Source organism: Rhinichthys klamathensis, unplaced genomic scaffold (genome assembly GCF_029890125.1).
Source record: "Rhinichthys klamathensis goyatoka isolate OS25496 unplaced genomic scaffold, OSU_Roscu_1.1 h1tg000289l_1, whole genome shotgun sequence".
Classification (NCBI taxonomy): Eukaryota; Metazoa; Chordata; class Actinopteri; order Cypriniformes; family Leuciscidae; genus Rhinichthys; species Rhinichthys klamathensis.
In genome coordinates this window covers 567,325-587,943 of record NW_026606808.1, presented here as the reverse complement: position 1 = coordinate 587,943, position 20,619 = coordinate 567,325, and the positions used below count along the sequence as shown (strand labels likewise).

General features: G+C 38.7%; 1 protein-coding gene across 1 annotated transcript; it reads right to left on the bottom strand.

The window, feature by feature from the left end:
- Positions 1–449: 449 nt before the first annotated feature.
- On the bottom strand, positions 450–20,178 carry vasna (vasorin a). The gene is made up of 2 exons (XM_056269686.1): positions 19,978–20,178; positions 450–3,466 (listed from the first exon to the last, which is right to left on the bottom strand). The coding sequence occupies exon 2, from the start codon at positions 3,431–3,433 to the stop codon at positions 1,376–1,378; it is 2,058 nt and encodes a 685-aa protein (XP_056125661.1). The 5' UTR covers positions 3,434–3,466; positions 19,978–20,178; the 3' UTR covers positions 450–1,375.
- Between the last annotated feature and the right edge of the window lie 441 nt (positions 20,179–20,619).

The following is a 20,619-nucleotide window of genomic DNA, read 5'->3' as shown; positions in this document are numbered from 1 at the left end:
CATTTTATTTTTTTATTATTCAGTACCCTAGTTTTTATTATCAAAGTACCATTGTATTACCACATGATACCATCACTGTACTATAGTACACTTGTGTAAGTTTTCATAGTCTGGAATTAACTGCGTTCAGCTCAGCAACATGTACAAAAAACCTGGCTTTGAAGATTTACCCTAGTTTGTCTGTGTTTGGGGCCCATGCAGTCTGAATTATGACTAGAGGACATTTTTAGAAAGCTGGCACGTCAAAAAACAGCTTTGTTAAAAGCGTTTGTTATCCATCTCCTTATATAGTACTAGTCTGTTTGTTAATGTGTGGAATTTGTTTGAGGTCAAAAATGGCTGCTGGTGTTTATAGTCTTGCAAAGTGTTTCTTTGTCAAATGATTGCAGGATGGAGACTTCACACATGTAAAGTGATTTGTTTTAATTAAGAAGTAGAAGCATTTTAACTTGTTGCACTTACGTGCGAGGAGAAATAATGCTTGCTACAGTTTCATGTTTAAAAGTCAATACAAACACAACAACTAAACACAAAAAAGGACAGAAATGGCACTTAAAGGAAAATGAAAATTCTGTAATTTACTAACCCTAATGTCTTTCAAATGTTTTTGTGACATTATTTCTGCAAACTGTACTTTTGTCTTCCATGGAAGAAAATCATACAGGTTTGAAACGACATACGGGTGAGTAAATAGCATAAAAGAATTTATACTTTTGGTGAAATATTCCTTTAAAAATACAAAAATATAATAACATAACTTTAACAAAACAGCGTAAACTAGACAAAGTAAGAAAATGTCTCTTCATTATGTTTTTTTCACAGCAAATCTCCTGTGCAGGACAGATGGGGTAGAGGGACAGAGAGATGCTTTGATGCTGTATAAAACCTGTTTGAAGCATCTTTTAAGAGGCTGATCACTTTCAGCTTCTTAAGGCACCTCACAGTCCCAGTGTTTCTGATCAGTGCAATTTTTTTTCTGGACAAAAAAAAGTCCAGGCGTCCAGGCAAGATCTTTTGACTCCTGTCTACCACTTCCAGAGCCAGCTACACAATTAATGAGCTACCTCTAAAGCGACCTGTTTTCCAGCCTAGCAATACTGTGCTCATTCATATCTGGCCACTTCTTATAGTGAAATTATCATTAGAGGCTGATATTTATGGTTATAAAAGGCACTTACATTGTCTCTGTAATAAAATGTAAATTGCAAATGCACCTGGTTTAAATACAGGCAGTCAGTTTAAGCGTTTGGCTGGGATGCACTAAAATGTTCACCAACCCACCAGAGTCTATCTAGTGTCTGCATCGCACCTGCCTGCAGGAGTCATGGAGCACATTGCCCTCTGTGGGCTGGAGGTATGAATCCTAATATGGCTTTTACACATACAAAGGTTTTGTACAAGCTACATTGTTGTTGGCTGGACACTGTCCTTGTATTAAAGGTGCCTCATATTCCAAGCTGGTTTGTGTTAAAGATGAGCAAGGGGTTATGTCGGGTTGTTTTGGATGCGTCAGCCCATTCTCTGGACTGGTTTTCACTCCCTCCAACTCCAGAGGAGATGTCTCATGTAAGTCCATATCTACTGGAGCCTTGGATTTCCTCCTGCGGCGGATGACCACAACAGTAGCTACGACGGCAGCAACCATCACAACCGCCACAGCTACTACAATGGGTATGAGAGAGGAAGAAGGTTCGGTCCTGTCAACGCTGGGCTCGTGGGAGGAGGGCGGGATCCCTGCTGTGCGAGCCTCCATGCAGGCACTAACTGAGACATGGACTGGCTCTCCCAGAGAGCTAGCACATACAGAATAGGTGCTATTTGGCTGTAGCCCTCTAAGCGTGTACTCGGGGTAAGTTGGAGGCACATTCAGCTGTAGTGGTCGCCGGTCGGGGCCTGACAAGTTTCGGTAAGTCAGACGAATTCCACGGATGTGTGGTCTTGTGTGGATGTAACGGTGAAGGTCTAATGAAATGGAAGTGCTGGTTATGTGAAGAGAGCTGATTGTGTTGGGCTGGACTGTAGCAATGGTCTCGATAGAAACTCTAGGTGAAGGCGGGGGAAGCAGAGCTTCATTTTTAATCTCACAGTAGAGTCCTGACATTGAAGGCGGGCACAGGCAAACCACCCCATTTGAGTCAAATATGCATGTTCCCCCATTTAGACAGATACTGGGGGGGCACATAATGTCCTCTTCTTCAGAATCTTCTATGATTCTTCTGGGCAAGGCAGTGGTCTGGGAAAGAGGGAAGCTGTCTATGTCTGCTGACGGCATCTCACTTGGTGTTGCCGGGGGAATGGCGTGTGTTGTCCCTAATGGTGTTGTGGAGTTTGTGGGCTTGCTCGTAGTACTACTTGTCCCTGCGCTTGTTAACTCAATGGTTGTTGTGGGACAGCCAAAATCTTTATGCTCCAACTTTGCCAAAACCTTTCCCGAGTTTATTAGCGGAAAGTGGCAACGAGTCTCCTCCATCCTCAACAGCTCTACATTTGAATCCTTTAGCCATACTGGGAACCAGGCCAGTGGGCAGAGGCAGTTGAAGGGGTTTTCAGCTGCGGTGAGCTTCTCAAGTTTGGGGAAAAAGTTGAAGAAGCCCTCGGGGAAGCCTTGCAAATAAAGGTTGCTCAAGTCAAGCTCTAGCAAGTTAACCATATTTTGGAAGTCTTCTTGTTTTAGGGATCCCAAGGGATTCCCGGTTAAATTGAGATTTCGTAGGCCTCCCATTGCCTTCAGTGTAGGTTGTATCTCTGCAAGCAGGTTCTGTGAAACATCCAGAACATGTAGGTTCGCCAGGCTCCTGAGAAGCTCCTCGTCCAGACTGGTCAGCTTCAATCCAGCTATTTTAAGAGACTCAAGGTGTGGTGTCTGTAAATCTTCAGGTCCAAGGGGTGGGATACTATTATAACTAAGGTCCAAGTGGAGCAGTCTGGGCAGTCGCAGAGCTGGCAACACACTAATCTTATTGCCCTGAAGCTTCAGCTCCAGTAGGTTCTCCAGTCCCTCAAAAGCAGCTGGGTGAATGCTTTGGATGAGGTTGCTGTAGAGATAAAGCCTTTCCAGGTTGACCAGTCCAGTGAAACTGTCTTTGGAAATTTGAGTAATGCGGTTTGAGGAGAGATCCAGGTTGTGTAGAGAGGAGAGAGGGCTGAACACCCTATCAGGGATTTCACTGAGGGCATTCTGACTCAAGTCCAGCATTCCAAGCTCGCTAAGCTCTACAAAGTCCTGCTGTTGCAAGGTATTGATGTTGTTCTGAAAGACATAGAGGTTCTTTGTGGAGGATGGGAGGCCACGAGGCATGTAGATCAAGTACTGCTGGACACAGAAGATGGAGCTACTGGTGATGCAAGTGCAGTTTTGAGGACATCTGCTGCTCAGAGATCCACACAGTAAGTGAAACAAAATGAGATGAGACAGGGGAGATAATGGCCGCATTGTCGGTCAGCGTCTGGCCTTTGTGATTGAAACCTGGAATAGAAAAAAACAGAAACCCAATGTCAAAACTAAAAAAATTTTACTGTATGAGTTTACACATTGTTGGGCTTTTCACAGGGGTGTCCGATCCTGCTCCTGGAGGGTCACTGTCCTGCAAAGTTTAGCTCCAACCCTAATTAACCACACCTGAAACAGCTAACCAAAGTTTTCACAACCTCTAAGGCAAACTTTCAGTCTGGTGTGTTGGAGCAGTTTGGAGCTAAACACTGCAGGACGTGGAGCAGGATTGGACATCCCATGGCCGGCCTATGCAGTTCATTGTAATATTAATACATTTCATTGTTTGATGTTCAGTCTTTTAAAGACATTTTTGTTTGCTTCTGTCTGCTATACCATGTTGGTTCTTTTGTTGGGGCTGTATAAAATTACAAATTTTGGTCCTCAAGCAAAACCAGTTTTTAACAATTGCTTTGCATGACTTATACAAACAGAAACAGGCATTTTTTAAGCTTTTGTCAAGTCTTTGAAACTTCATCCCTACACAAAGAAAACAAGAACCACAGTAGGGCACAGTAATGTTGACTAACTAATTGTTGTGATGACCAGAATTGATCCAATCAAACTTTGATAATTAGTTTGCACAATTATTGCAGGTAAGAAAAAACAAGTTGGTCTAAAATGCTGTGGCAGAAATCACCCATTAACTACATTATTATTGTATTGCTCATTAATAACTAGAAATATTCAGTATACATGTTCTGAATGAGTCAAAATGGCCACTAGTGTCTTCTCAGTAAAAATGAATAAATGGGTACATGACTTCCCTGATGATTTGTGCACTATAATGGAACCTTGTTTCGTGGTCTGGCTGATGAACTTTTATCGTTATTGTCCTGCATTTTCTGAGATCATCCTACAATGGCTGTGGTATATGGCCCAGTTGACCGAATGTCTGTTGACCTGCCTTTCATTTAGTTTTACTCTTTCCACTGTTTGCTTAATGAGTTCATCCCAGAGAGTTTAGACCTCATCCCCGAATGTGTCCTAGAGGAGCCCACCCAGTTTCTCGACTCTTCACTGACACAAGTAAGAATGTCTGAATATAAGTAGCTATATAAAAGTGAAAAACGAAATCATTACTTGCTTAGATGGCAGAAGGCCTTGTAGTGATTTTAATTTAATTAATTAATTTTCAATAAAAGTCCTTGTGTAATTTTTGTCTAATTGTTCAATAATCTCTCAGATGTCTTTGATTTGGTGAACAAAGGGCTAACGAAGCCTCCCATCTTCTCCTCTGCAGAGGTAACAATGTGTATGTTTGTGAGTACAAAGAATAGTTTACTGTTCCAACAAGAGTCCTGATCGCTAAAGGGTCAGTCTATTGAGGGAGATGAACAACCATTCATTTGACAGGTACACTCACTCTTTTCATCATTTTTTTCCCCCTGTCCAAGCTCCCTTTTGTGAGCCTCTTTTTCTCGCATCAACCATTTATCTTTTTTCTCTGCCCTTTCTTTCCATCTTCCCCTTGAAGGACAATGTCTTTGCTATAGAAGGCTTGTGACTATATTTGCTCATAGTCTTGTGATTATATGCTTACTCTGTTTGTTTTAATCTGATCTGATAATGTTTCCGTTGAAGAAGACTGTTTGACTCAGTTGCGTCGCTGTGGAACATGATATACTTGGTTCAAGCTATAGTCATTGGCTGGTCTGCCAGGCATCACTTTCCAAACATCAGCTTTCTGTAGCTGGTAAAATATACAGTATCTACCAGTAAATTGTCAACTGGAACCAGCTAGAAACCAGCTACCATGTTTCTAAAAGTGAACACCTACTTTGCCTTGTGTTTAGCTGATGTGACATTCAAATTGGCTTAATTCGTTGAGTCATAATTATTTAACCATTTCATCTTAGTCTGATAATCCTTTGCTTTCCCTCTCCGTCTTATTTGATGTATTTTTAGTTTTGATGTTTTACCAACTGTGTTTTAGCTGTAGTTTTTCCACATTTATTGTATGTATAGCTTTGTCCTTCACTTTTTTTTGGCTCTCCGTTCCATCTTCCCTCTTGCTAAACACTGTGTTTGGACTCTCTGTAGGTTGCTTGACTTTTGACAGAAACTAGAGCTATTTCATTAAAGTGGGTTGATACCTTTCATTTTGCCCTCCTTCCATTCTCCCTTTTTTCTCTGGCATATGCACAATCCCACCGGCACGGCAGGAATTTTGCAATAACCCTAAAAATCCATCTTCATCACAGGGAGCTATGGGGCTTCTAGAGGGTTTGACATTTCTCTCTCTCACTCTCGCTTTATTTGTTTCAGGGTTCATGCACTTGTCTGCCAAACTTCTGTCACAACTGATTGCGTGAAAACAGGTTTGACGAGGGTGGCATGAGGAGCAGAAGGAGGTCACAGGTGAAGCAGAGCTGAATGCCACCAAAACACCTTTTGTTCCCTTCATTGCTCACACACCAAAGTGATTAAATCTTAATCATTGATTAATAATGATTGCCTATAATTTACAGCATGCTTTTTATAAAGGGAGCGTTGGGGATGTGCAGTTCACCCAAAAATTTAAATCAGAATCTGTCATCAGAATTTTCCCTTCACTTTTCTTCACACAAATGAAGAAATGTTGAAAATAGTCAATGAAAATCGTTTTGGACCCCATTGAATTGCATTGTACAGACAAAACATTTCAAACATTCTTGATGACATGAGGGTCAGTAAATGATAACTGGACTTTCATTTTTGGGTGAACTATCTCTTTAACAAAGTCGTTCTGATTATGACACTTATTTTAATCTCACACAAGAACGGCATGCTTACACACACACACCCAAAAATGCACACAGGTATTACTCCAACACACACAGACACACACTCCCTCTGGGTTTGGCTCAGCTTCATTTTATTTATAAGCCATGAATGATGAATAAATGCCAAGCTGAATGAGACCAATGATAGAGAGAAATGAATTTGGAAATGAAACCAAAAAAAACATCCGTTTGCATTATTATTAAATTTCTCATTACTTTTGACAAATATGTATTTTTTTAAATTTTAGTCAGCGATGAAAGAGGGGGCTCGGAGAGGGGGATAAAACAAGATTTAGAAAGTGGAGAGACACAATATGAGACACCTCGAATGACCCCGTTTACGCAGAATTTAGTTTGGGTTTTGTTTTTCACTCATTCTTTTTTAATCCTTTATCCTTCCTTTAAAAACTTCTTTTGAATGGCAAAATTCTAAATAAATACAGCCGAAACGGAAAGCTTTGCCTAAATCCTGCATAGAGACTCAGAAAGTTCAGTACTGTGTGTGTGTGTGTAGAGTAATTTGTTAATATCATAATCATGAGGAGGGACCAGAGACAGTGAAAGACAGTTATTGGGGAACTAACTAAAATAAGTGGTGCTACTATCTAGAATATATATAGTGTTACAGAAGCTTAGTGGTTTCATTTTTATCGTAGCATTGGGAAGTGTGACTCATGGTCTTTTTTTAAATCAATTTTAAATATTTTGCTAAATACTGCTGTTCATCCGTTTTTTTTATAGGGTTTTGGTACTTTTATTACTTGTATTGATATAAATGTACTAGCCTATTTGATTAACACAAGAAAATAGTAAATACTGATAGTTATGTTTTCAAAGATATTGCCCCTTTTTAATTTTGTGTATTTAGTAACTTATGTTAGTAGACTGTAGTGTAGACAACTATTTATGTTAATAGATATTTAGCTACACCAAAGGCTACATTTAGCTACAGTTTTTGTTTGCTTGCAGTGTAGCTAACTATTCTTGTTAGTTAATTATATACACGCTACTGATAAAATATTTAGATGCAGCTTTTGCTTATAGCTTGTGATCTATCTTTTAATTTTTGATAATAGCTTACAGTGTAGCTAATTATTTCAGTTATTAGTTGTAGTGTGGTTAAATAGTTTTGTTAATAGTGTAGTAGGTAGCTGCTTACTTAGTTTGCCGTGTAATCAACTACTTATTCTTAGTAGTTTGTAGTTTAGCTAACAGCTAATTTGAAGTATAGCCAACTAATTGTTAGTAGCTTAGTGTAGCTAATTACTTCTTTTTAATAGTGTAGCTTAGTAGCTTGTAGTGTAGCTAATTACATTTTTCTAACTAGTAGCTTGACTTTTGCAGTTGACCCATTTTAAATGAGCTTTTAGCTTAAAAAGCTACAGTTTCAATATGTGTGAAACACACGCAGGGGCATCGGACTGGGGGTAAAACCAGTACTGATTACCAGGGCCCTAAGGGGAGAGAGGGCCCTTGAAAAGTCTGGAATATATTTTATTTGGAACATGGGGGCCCATCAGGACTGCCTATACATAGGGCCCGGGATCTTGTGCTACGCCCCTGAACACACGTAGTTTAACATTTACTTGTACAGAGGTGTAAGTGTGTGTTTCTTTGAATAACAATAATACTGTCCTGAAATTACTCACAGCCACGCACACATATTGACACACACAGATAAATACACATTTCCGTCAGCAACTCCTGAGTACAGCTGGATTGTGTTACCCAGAATGCATTGGGCCGGTCTCTCCGGGTGACAGCGAGATCCCATTAAGTAACTGTTTTGCGATTAGGGTAGGGGGAGGATTTCAGAGAGGAAGCCAAAAGAGAAACAGGCATCTGCACTTAAATGTGGATTCAATGTGGAGTGCGTACATGCCTGTAAGCGACTGTTTGTGTTTACGCATGCTTGAATCAAGCTCATGAGCATGTGGCCGATTTCAAATATGAAACAGATTCATCTGGGTAACTGTGATTTACCTCATGCTTCACTTCAACCACAACAGAAGCTTCTAAAACGGAGCCAGACCCAATTCGACTAGCACTAAAATCACAAATAAGATAGCTTCAGTATCTTCATTGTTTCTCCCTTGGACATCAGGGAGATTAAATGAGCAAATGGAGACTTTTGCTTGCTTCCATTTTTTATGAGAATTTCACCTCGCCAACAATATTCCTGTGCTCAGATGTGTCATGATTTCTGCAGAGATCTCAATATGAGTATTTCTCTATCCAGTTCTTCCGAGACAAAATTATCTGAGCTCTGCTATTCACATTCATGCTACATGCTATACACTTACTGTATGTACAATTTTCAACATTTGCAACAATTTTTTCTGGTATTATATCGATTGGGAATAGATTATTGGCGCAAAATATCTGTAATAAAAATGGAAGTTGCTGAAATCAGGAAAGAAACTGTGACTCTTATTTTCCTACATCATAAATTACTCAATAAATGCTGTAATGTTATCTTGACTCCCTGGTGTTTGTGAATGCAATCATGTGAATCGCTTCTGGAAGGGAATCAAACCAAATCATTCTGACGACAGACTTTGACTCAGTCCGCTGGTTATTCCAGTTATCCAATCACATCCACCGTTGAGGCAAAGCCGCATGAGTTCTTGTTGCGCATCGAGGGATTTATTCGGAAAATGTATTTCCATTGTAGTTTATGCGCATGTCTTATTGGATAAAAATATATTTGCCTCATTTGAGCACGTAGGTTTTTATACGCATTTTTAGAATTTTATGCACACTTTTGAGATATTGAAAAAAAAGAACGCCAAAGAAGCCATAAATCAATATGCTTAAATGTGGTTTGCAAAGAACCAACCCAAATACACTATACAGTTAGAAATGTTTCTTAAAAAGACGAGGGTTAGAAGAGGTAAAACTTAAACTTCTGCAAAAAATAAATAAATAAAACCAGAAAAGATCCTTCATTTTCAAATACAGTGTAACTGATCAATGTTACATTGACAAGAACCCAAAGTTTATGTTCGGATTTCTTTGGATTATTATTAAGCATAATTAGGTCCTCCAGACAAACACACTCTCAAAAAGTACACAAAAGACACAAAAAAGTTGCAAGTTGAAATAAAGGTAAAACGTCCTCCCCCAGCTTTGCCCAGGGGCTGAGGCAGTTCAAGTTACAATCTACTCCGTGTGCGTGTGCACACCTGCTACAGCCATGCACATCGGTGGAGACACCACATTTCTGTGTGAAACATGAGAAACTTAACAAGACAAAAGTAGACCAACTTACACATGCCTCTGACACACGCCAGACTGTCATATACTGTTACAAAGGCTATCTACCTATCTCTCTAACTATCTCTCTAACTATCTCTCTAACTATCTCTCTAACTATCTCTCTAACTATCTATCTAACTATCTATCTATCTGTCTGTCTGTCTGTCTGTCCATCCATCCAAGATGTAAAAACTATGCGTGGTCAACTTTAGCATTTCTGGTACGAGAAGTATTTTACGATGGGTGTGTTTAAGACAGACGTCATTTTGGTGTTCTTAGCATCCTTTTGTGCTGCACATATTTTTCTGAAGGCCTGCGTTTGAAAGAAGAGTGTGTTTGTGACCGGATTAGCCATAATATGCTGCTGCTATGACTAGCATGTTGTCAAGTGGCATAATCTGCAGCCATGGCATTGTGTGTGCATGATTCATATTCACTTTTGAAGTGCATATGATTACCAAAAAATACAGTTGTCCAATAAAAAAAATATCTAGACATCCATAAAACGAGATGAATGAAAGTGAATTACAATACGTTAATATATGGCATATTAGATAAGTAAATGTATTTGTATATCATTTAAAGCAGCACTAAGTAGGAATTCCGTTTTTGTCAAACAGCGACCCCTAGAGTCGCTGTGGAGTACTTGTACTGTCGTGAATAGCACTCACGCAGAGATGGCTCGCACTCACGGCCGGATCCCCTACCCCTGTACACCGGTACCTGTTCAGTAGGATGGACGCTGTAACGAGTAGAAATAAGGTATGGCCCCTTTAAGAGCTGCACGCCCTGTTTAACTGTCGGCAGTCTGTATTGTATGTGCGCCTCGAACACCACATGTAAACGGCGCCGGGTTATTTCTGTTTGATGCTCATTTTACCAGAATTTTATCAGATCTGTTTTTTTGCCGTAAAGCAATTCGTTACCTCGCGAGACCTGATATCACACGATACTTCCTAACACTGAGGCCGGCGGCCCGCCGGCCCAAAGTTGCAAGGGTGGTTTTGCAGCTCACAGGCACCAGTGGGGTGGGAGACGACCACCATTTAACACGAAATCAGTAATATAAACATTACAATGACTCCAAAGCTGTTCGGTTAAGGTAAAAAAGTTACTTAGTTCACCTTTAATGCCAAAAGCAAACCTTCTCTCAAGCCCGTATTCTCTTACCAGTGAACAAAGTAATATCAAAGATGGCGACGTCCATTAAACTTTTAACACGACAAGAGTCCAGTCGTCCTTTGACTTCATCTGTCAAATCTTTATTAACCGACAGCAGCGGTTATATATGTGGTGAAGAGCGGAGTGTTTAAGTCAGGTGTAGAACACAAAATTGAAGGTAGCAGCTCCGGTGGACAACAGTGACTGGATGTAAAACCTTCAGACGACACACAGCTCTCCATTACCGTAAATGTTACACACGGTGGACACGCATTTGAGCAGCGCAGAGAGGCTCTCTCACACTGTATGACGTGACAGACAACTAATTGTCCAGTCCAGTTCCGTTGACACAACGTGGGTTTTCCGAGAATGCGGTAGTGAGTCCTGAAAATGTGAGTTCGGTTATAATACGGTTGTCAGTAACTGAACTGTGTGTGAACGTAACCGTATTAAGGACTCAAATACAGAACAGACAGCCGTATCCTGCTGCTATGTGAGCGTGACCTTAGAATTCTCGCTAATATTGTACCAATAAAATCTGCAATTAATCATTTATCTGTTTACTATAAAGGGGAAATTGCACTTGCATTGTTTTGTGATTAATGAAGAGAGAGGCAAAGAACTGTTTGTTCTTGTCTATACATGTCTCTTTCCCTCTCTGCAGGTTTAGTTGGTTCAGGACAGGTTCCTAGTATTTTAAGCTATGTTTTTTGGCTTACTTTCAGACCAAATCAGTGTGTAATAGAGTGAAACATAACAGCTTTCACGTCTATCAAAGAAAAACAAACGCACGCACACCATATGAACATATTTATCTGGCTAAGGTGAACAGTCATTCACCTGTTGAAGCAGCAAGTTATTCAAGTTAGCACGTTCTTTTGTTATTCGTTGTGCTATGTAACACATAATGGGTGTCAAAAAATTGAAAAACGTTGTTGGCCTGATGCCATAGATCTTAATTCCATGACTCATATGCAAGTACACAGATTTTAGGCGCAAGTGTCAGTGTTTAAAACTGGTTTGCAGTCAAAAATTTCAGCAGACCTTATCACATGTTTACTCACATTGCATAGCAACAACCAAAAACTGGTGATTGGAAAACCATACCATACTTTGCTACCATACATCAAATTAATTAAAATCTGAATTGAATCTGAACCTGAAGTCGAACGTGAATTGAATTGAACCCCTGGAGAGAAAAACAAAAAGAAATGAGAGTAAACCATAAAAAACAACTGCATGGAAATCATTTAAATTTGAATATGAAACTGTCAATGAGAAGTGAACTGAATTAATCGACGTGAAAAATTGCATGAAAACAATTAAATTAGTTGGAATTTGAATATGAATTGAACTGAGTGAGAGAAAACTTGTTTGAAATACGTTTGCATGGAAAACAGTCATGCCAATTAAATAAGTACATTTGAATTCATTTTAATTTGCATAAGAATTAAATGTGAACGTTTAGTTGAACGTGAATTGAACTGAGCTGGACAGAGAAAAATGAAATGAGATCGGAGTAAACCATAAAAATGATTGCATGGAAACCATTCATTTGAATGTCAATGAGAAGTGAATTGAACTGAATTAAGTGATTATATTGAATTAAGTTAATATAATGAATGTAAATGACAAGTGGATTGAACGATCTTAAAAATAAAGGTTCTTGGGGATTGGGAATTAATATTGGGATTGGGATATTGGGAATTCAGGGTTCCATGAAGAACCTTTAACATCCAGGTTCTTTAGATTTTTTAAATGTTCTTCGCACAAAGAACAAAAGAAAGTTATTTTAAGAACTGTTCAATTGAAGGTTTTTGGGGGAACCAAAAAAAAAAGAAAAACCCATTTAGGAACCTTTATTTTTACGAGTGAATTTTATTTGTATTTTTAACTGAATCAAATGGAGTAAAAAAAAAAAAAGCAAATTAGTCATGCAAATGAAGTACATTGAATTAATCAGAATTTTACCATGAAATAAATGTGCATGAAGTTTAAAGTGACTAAATTGAATGGAGCGCAAGAGAGAGAACTCGCGGCTGGGACATGCTGGAACAACTCGCCCCGCCGCCCCCTTCTTGCCCCGCAGGGGGTGTCCTGTCTTCTGACCAGCTGTGTCAGCTTGAGTGTTTTCTGTGTCAGGAACTCTAAAGACTTCAGTCTGTCAGACCAGACCAAATCTCAAAGCACATTTTTCACAATTTCTTGGCCATTAATCAAATAATCACATTTGTGATACTGAGCATGTGATCTCCTTTGTTGAAAAGGTCAGATATTCATGCAACTCAAGCGAGGCAGTCTTTAAAACAGACTAAAAACGTGTGTGAAGCGCCGTTCAGAGCTCAACACTTCAGTCCTGAATAACGTAGCAGATCTATTTGCAACCGACAGCCCATTAAAACAAATAAACGAATGTCGGTTCACCTCCAGTGATGACGAGGTATGCTGGAACAAGGCCAAATCGGTTTCTTTGCCTGCCTGTCCCGGCCTGTTTGTACCGCGGTGACATTGAGGCCCTCTTGGAGTACGTTTACCTCCTCTGAATGACGTAGCTCTTGCTTGTAATGTGTAGACATGGTTTAAGCGTGGCTGAAGTAACTAAATACTAGGGAAGTTCTCCATCAATCTCCAGCATACTACTCTGTTTGTGTACCGCTGCAGCTCACTGAAAAGCAATGAAAGACAGTGTGCACAATGTGTGTGTGTGTGTTTTAGAGGCTTATCTGATCCCATCCTGCAGTCTGCTGATGAATTTGCTCAATTGTGTCACTGATTGATTTAAAGTGTGCGCAGCCAGAATTAATGTATTAGTGACCTCAGTGTAACTCCCAAGTCGCTTCTGTGACTTTGCTGTATGAATATGCATATTGATTAGCCAATCATCATAACAGATGTCATGTACATCTTAAAGGGATAGTTCACCCTAAAATTAACATTCTGTCATTTACTCAATCTAAAAAAAAGATTTTGTCCATTCAATGAAAGTCAATGGGGTCCAATTTAGTTTGGACCTTATTGTCTTTTATTGTATGGATAAAAAATATATAAAAAAACTTTGTGTGTTCCACAGATGACAGACATTCTTTAAAAATATATGTTGCGTGCTACAGAAATTCCAGTGTTGTAATATTAAATTCTTTTTAAATGTTACAATTTTTCAGCGAACTATCCCTTTAAAGCTAAAAACAGCCTGTTTATTTTAAGTGGAAACCAATATACAGTGTGTGTATATACAAATTAAGTCTCTTATGCTCACAAAGGCTGCATTTATTTAATAAAAAATACAGTAAAGACAGTAATATTGTGAAATGGTATTACTGTTTAAAATAAATATCTTAGCATCGTTACTCCAGTCTTCAGTCACATGATCCTTCAGAAATCATTCTAATGTACTGATATTCATTTCTGTTTATTATCAGTGTTGAAAGTTGATATTTTACTTAATCTTAAATATTAAACTTAATATTTTTGTGGAAACCGTAATAGATTTTCATAGCTGCCAACTCTCACGCATTGGCCGTGAGACACCCGCATTTGATTGGTTTCACACGCTCACACGCCACACTCCCGATTTCTCACGCTGAAGTGTCAACCCGGGCGGTCAAATGCCTGGAAGATGAGTTTATCTATATATCTACCTGTTGAGCCACTCGTGATCGACTAGTTATACCGCAAATTCGTTAAAAATCTCCCGTTATCTAGAGCGAGCGTGCATGCGAGACAGAGATTGTGCTCCAAACCGCGTAGAGCGAGCGAGAGACCTTGCGCGAGCGAGAGACCTTGCGCGAGCGAGACCCCCCCCCCCCCCCCCCCCCCCCGTCAACAAATCTCACTCGTCTCTACCCCCCCACCCCCAGCCCCCCGCCACCCCCCCCCTCCCCCCACAAATCTCACGCCGAGCAAAACTCAAAAGTTGGCAGGTATGGGTTTTCAGGATTCTTTGATGAAAAGAAGTAGTTCACTTCAAATAGAAGTCCAAAAGAACAGTATTAATTTGTAATAGAAATTTTGTAATGTTATAAGTGATCAATTTAAATGCACAACAAATCTTATACTGACTCTTTGAACGTTTGAATGGTATCGTTATTTAGCATAATAAGAGAATAACTGTATATAAAACATACATTTTTCTGACCTGTCAGTGACAGTGTGTTACAGCCTTAATATAACTCATGTATCAGCCAAAGTAATCAGAGAAGCAGATCCCTCTGATCAAACACTGCTCTCCCGAGCGCCTGCGTTTGAAGGAAGGTAGACGGATGTTTGCTGTTCTTGACTGAACACCACCCAACAGACGCAGCCAAAGGACATAACTCTCTGTCTTCAAGCAAATATCATTAGGTTACAGCTCACATTCAGAAAAAGAAATAATGATTTTAACAAGAGTGGAAGAGATGTCTCTTAGTGATTTTCTTATGCAGTTTGTATCCTTAAAGTTGAAGAGTATAGTTTCCCCCCAAAAAAGCTAAATAATGATTGTTTCCAAACAGGTTTCCTGAGCACTCTATATCTTCTATTGGCTGGATAAACGGATAGCCCCGCCTCACACTCACACTATTGGTCGAGCTAGTGTTGCTATGTGCTGCTGGTCAGGATGTGCAAAAAAAAAAAAGAGGAATGTTTTGAAAGCGCTAGTGTTTATGCTTTTCAGGGGATTCAACCAACGAATGCCTTATGTATAGTTGTCTCTGCTGCATATTAAGCTATGATGGGAGTAAGTTTTATGTTATTACGTATATTAGTGTTGCATGCAATCTCCTTCATGCTTATTTCTAACATTTTCTGATTAATTGTTGTGATTTATATGCGTGTTTATATTTCTTTGTTGCTCTTGGCATTGGTTCTTGCCTTCACTCCGCTCATGATCATTCAAACAGCAGGGTTGCAATCTAAACTGTGTTTTTACAAGTGGACACCACAAAAGAACATACATAAAATAAATCCTAAAAGCCACAACATGAGATAATACAGTATTTGAGCTTTTCTTCACCAGCCTCCCTTATCTCTTGTCAGCAGTTTTGGGGGAAGCTATTTTGAAACTACACAGCTCATAATTCAAAGTAGTTAAACTACACTCAAGCTACTCTTATTTAAAATGTAGGGTTACACTTTATTTTAAGGTGACGTAGTTGCATTGTACTTAGGCTACTCAAATAAGTACTGAGTAATAATAATTAACTACATGTACTTAGTATAGAGTTACGGTTAGGGTTTGGTTTAGTTACTTGTAATATGCATTTCAATGTAACTACGTCACCTTAAAATAAAGTGTTAAAAGTAGTTAGCTAGCATTGAAGTACTTATGGAATTACTTAAGGGGACAGTATCTTTCAAAATATAATTATCTGATTATATCATTTATAATAATTATATGTATTACGTTCAGGCACCCAAATAAAAAATATTCATTATTAAATATCAAATCTAAGTTTAAGTTTAAATACATTTATACTAGATGCATACAACTAAAAAACAGAACTCAAAAACATAGTAGGCTAATGAACAGCAACATTTAACTGAATATTTGAGTACAATGCCTCTCTGAAAAAAGGTAGTTAGGTTAGTAGCATTGTTAGTTATTGAAGAAAACGTCATCCATTCAACTTCATAAATCAATCCTAAAAAAGATAAAAATTTTCATCTTACAGATTATGGAGAACATGGAGATTCTCTCCCATATGGATTCCAACATGAACATTTAAACATTCCTGAACTGGATGTTTATATATAATTATTATTTTTTCATTCTTGTTGCTGGTTGTGTTCCAGAAAAACTAATCATCCTACAGTAATCGAAATTATTCAACCCCCATTGCAGGTTTATTGGCAAAATGTACAGACTTCCAGCTGTTTGCAATAAACAAATCAAACAGAAGTAATTGAAATAGCTCAACACAAAAAAATGTTTCAAGTGGTTTCCCCAAATTCAACTGAAAATGCCACTTTTAGTGACTTCTACAGTCTCAAAATTATTCAACCCCCTGAATAGAATCCCTCACTACAGCACAGATCTTCAAAGCTTGTTGTCTCAAGCACACCTGATGCAACTATTCAAGGGCTTCATTAGTTGCACCAGGTGTGCTTGAGCTAGAACACATGAAATATCTGAACTGGCTAGGTTTGTTTAGTGTCACGTTTGACTGCAGCAAGACTTGGTGGCAACAGGCACTGATGTTTCAGCTGCACAGTAAGAGCTTGAATAATTTCGATTACAACTGTAATTTTGATATTTTAAAAGATTTTTTTTTTACAGGCCTTTATGGAATCTGCAAACATACATAAATATTTAAACTGATTTTTTAGGGTAAAATTTGCTGAATTTATTTATAACAGTAGCTGAAAGCATAATACAATTAGCAAAAATATTTGATAAAAGAACATAAGGTGCAGAAAATATCGAACTTCTGAATGACAGGTGTTTAAATTGTTCTGAGCTCTCTGACACTAATGTTGCATGTTATTCCATTGTGTCAACTTTAATGCTCCTGTATTGCAATCCTTTGTTTAGCCAACACTTCAAGGAGGAAGAAACCAAAGGAAAATCAAATCCCATGTTTTAGGAGAATGGCTCATGCTTTGGCAGTCACTACTGCAACATATTTTAGTGATTTTGAGTGATCAGTATAATCCAAACAACAAGCAAAGCATTTCTAGAGTTTCCATCTGACCTTTAACAACACCCAGAGTCGTAGTCAAGACACAAAAGCCCCAATCTTTACAATCAAAGTGCTTCTAACTAAATAATCTTCAGATGTCAGACACTTGACTCTACCTCTCAGCCCATAAGGCTGATCTTCACTCAGCATCTGCACACACTTATTCCTGCTCACTGTGTCTTAACGTCCATCATGCAGTTATTAACTGTGACTGGGAATCTCTATCTGAGATACTCCCCTATTTAGTTGTCATGGTGGCATGACCCGAGCACTTATTAGCTGACCCTTGGGATTAGTCCAAGCCTGGCCAGGGGGGGGTTAAGCCTTCACCTCCGAATGCCCACTCTAACGTCCCACTAGTCCCTTTAATTAAATTGCTGAGACACCGCGTCAGGAATGTTTGCTTGTGCTTTTTGCTTTCTCTCCTTCTGCATCTCTGTCTTTGCTTTTCTCATACGCTCGTCCCTTCTTTCGTAGCCCAAGTGCCCCCTCCGTATTTACCTCTCCCAAACGATGACTGGCAGACTTCCAGCTAATCTCTAACTCTGACCGAAACAAAGCGAGAAGAACGTGTTAACATGCTTACTACAGATATTATCTCAAACTATATAAGGAATGCGGCCCAGATTACTAATGACGGGTCGGATTTAACTCGCAGCTGGGTTCTTGGTCTGCTCTGACGTTATTCATAAACAATATTTTACTAAACAAACAGATAACTTGGGTTTGCTGCTCAAAGGGTCAGTTGCAGAAAGAATATGTGGTTGTGCAATCTGTATATTGAAACTTCATCACTACCAACAACAAAGGTTCTTTAAAGCATTCTCAACTTCTCAGGTTCTCCGAAGAGTATGAGTTCATGATATGCTTATATGGTTCTTTAAAGATTAAACTTCAGAGCAGCATATTGATTTCTGGGTTCTTGCCAATGTGGTTTCTAAAGGACTTACTATAAAGAATGAAAAACAAAAGTCCTGTACACTCTAAAAAATTAAAGGTTATATATTGGTATATGTGGTAAAACGTTTAAAGTGAGTGACATGCTTAAAAATGTGGTAGTTGCGTAGACTGTCAATGGAGGGATTTGTGTTTCGAAGATGAATGAAAGTCTTACGTGTTTGGAACAACATGAGGGTGAGTAATTAATGACAGAATTTTCAGTTTTTGGTGAACTATCCCTTTAACATCCCCGGAACCTTCCCATAGCACAATATAATGGAAAAAGGTTCTTCAGATGATTAAAATGTTCTTCACAATATGAAAAAAAGTGGTTCTTTTAAGAACTGTCCACTGAAAGGTTCTTTGAGGTACCCAAAATTATTGTTCTATATGGTATCGCTACCTTATTTTTAAGAGTGTATTCTAAAACCTGAATAACTTCACAGATGCTACACCACCTCATATGTTGTGATAATCTAGTGGGTATTTAAAGGTTGTGACCATTTTAACATCTCTCTCAGACCTCTAACCAACCACTGAGCAAAGGAAAGAGGCGTACAGCTGAGGAGGATTTCCAAACCTATTCAGAATCACTCAAATGAATGGCCAAAATCTCAGCATGTCACTCAACCCTTGATCCAAAGTACTTCTTAATAGAGTCCTCCACAAAAAACTTTCTCTTCAACTTGTGAGATTTCTTTGAAGCAATGAAAATAATGGGTTTAAAAGCTGGAATAACTGGGCATAATCTTCTTTCCACCCTGTGCAACTAAACTAATTACAACTCACCCGTTTAGATGCCAGCAGCTTGGGCGAGAAAGGGGATGGAAGTTTAATGACATTGCAGGGAAAATATTAGGAGCTTGATCTAAACAGGCTTCACATTGACAGCATACATACTGTATGTTTATCACAAGCGAGTTACCATAATTTAGCAATAATGATAATGTACAAACGATTTTTTTATACAAACCCTCTTATATTTTATATTAATCCTATACAATAGTGGTGCAAACTACATCAACTTGCATTAATAACAAAAAAAGGCGGTAGCCTTTAATAGGCCTACTTTTAAAAGGAATATCAGTCAATAGTTTTCAAGATTGTGCTGGTGATTTTTGTCTTGGGTAATAATGTCGTGTGTGTGTGTGTGTGTGTGTGTGTGTGATATATAGATTTGTTTAAAAACTATTTATATAGCACTTTGTTTTGTAGATGTAACGACCGATAGCCTAAGTTACGATACTGAATGAAATCGTTATATAAAATATTCGTTATATTTTGTTTTGTTTATGTTGTATCTATTGTAGCCTACCGGCTGCCGCGGGATAGTGAGATAAACAGAATAATATTCACAACCAATCATCACCGACTTGCACGATGGTATATTGAGTTGCCAGTAAAAAAAAACTCATAAAAATCCTTTATTGAAAGTACTAAGCTCACGAGACCATCAAAAAGCACAGGTAGATTAAAGTTCAGACATTTTACTGGCAAAATTGTTTCCTTAACAAAAGGAAACAAATTAAAGTTCCAGAAATAAAATTAATTCCTAATTATTAATTTACTTGTCTTTAGACATATGTAACAATTTTCAATGTGACGATCTGAACCGTTTTGTGCAACCCATACTCCGTTTTTTAAAGTTTTTTTATATTTACATTCTGGCATATTTAGCAATCTACAAATAATTTATTGCACTGCTTACCTGTAAAACTTCGAAACGTGAAGCACGCGTGTGTTGTTTTATCCACAAGAGACCGCGGAATAAAAGAATGAAGCTCAAAACTCTTGTATGGTCATTCCCTTGAGCAGGAATAATTTCTCCCGAAGGCAAGCTTTGACACACAACATATGCAGCGATCCGTGCAGGTTGCGTCCAGCCAGACGTCTGAACTTTAGGAACACGGTGGTGTTTTTACTGAATGGCAGGAGCGCAACACCTCCAGAGTTTTAGGAAGGAGGAGCAAAACTCTTAGGCTTGACACAACTCTCCGTCGCCGGGCTGTGGCAACAAGGGGTATGTAACCTATACTACCGACTACCGTAATACTCCACAACAAATGTAGTAGCCTATGCACTTTTGTGCCGTAGTTTGGAATGGAATATTAGACTATTCTATACAAAATGCCATAGTTTAAGAGTTTAGTCACCCAAAAATGAAAATTATCCCATAATTTACTCACCCTCAAGCCATATGACTTTCTTCTTCCAGCCAAACACATTTGGAGTTAAATTAAATATCCTGGCTGTAAGCTTTATGATGGGAGTGAAAAGCTGAGATTTTGAAGCTCCAAAAAGTGCATCCATCCATCCATCTATCATAAAAAGTAATCCACAGTATGCGGCT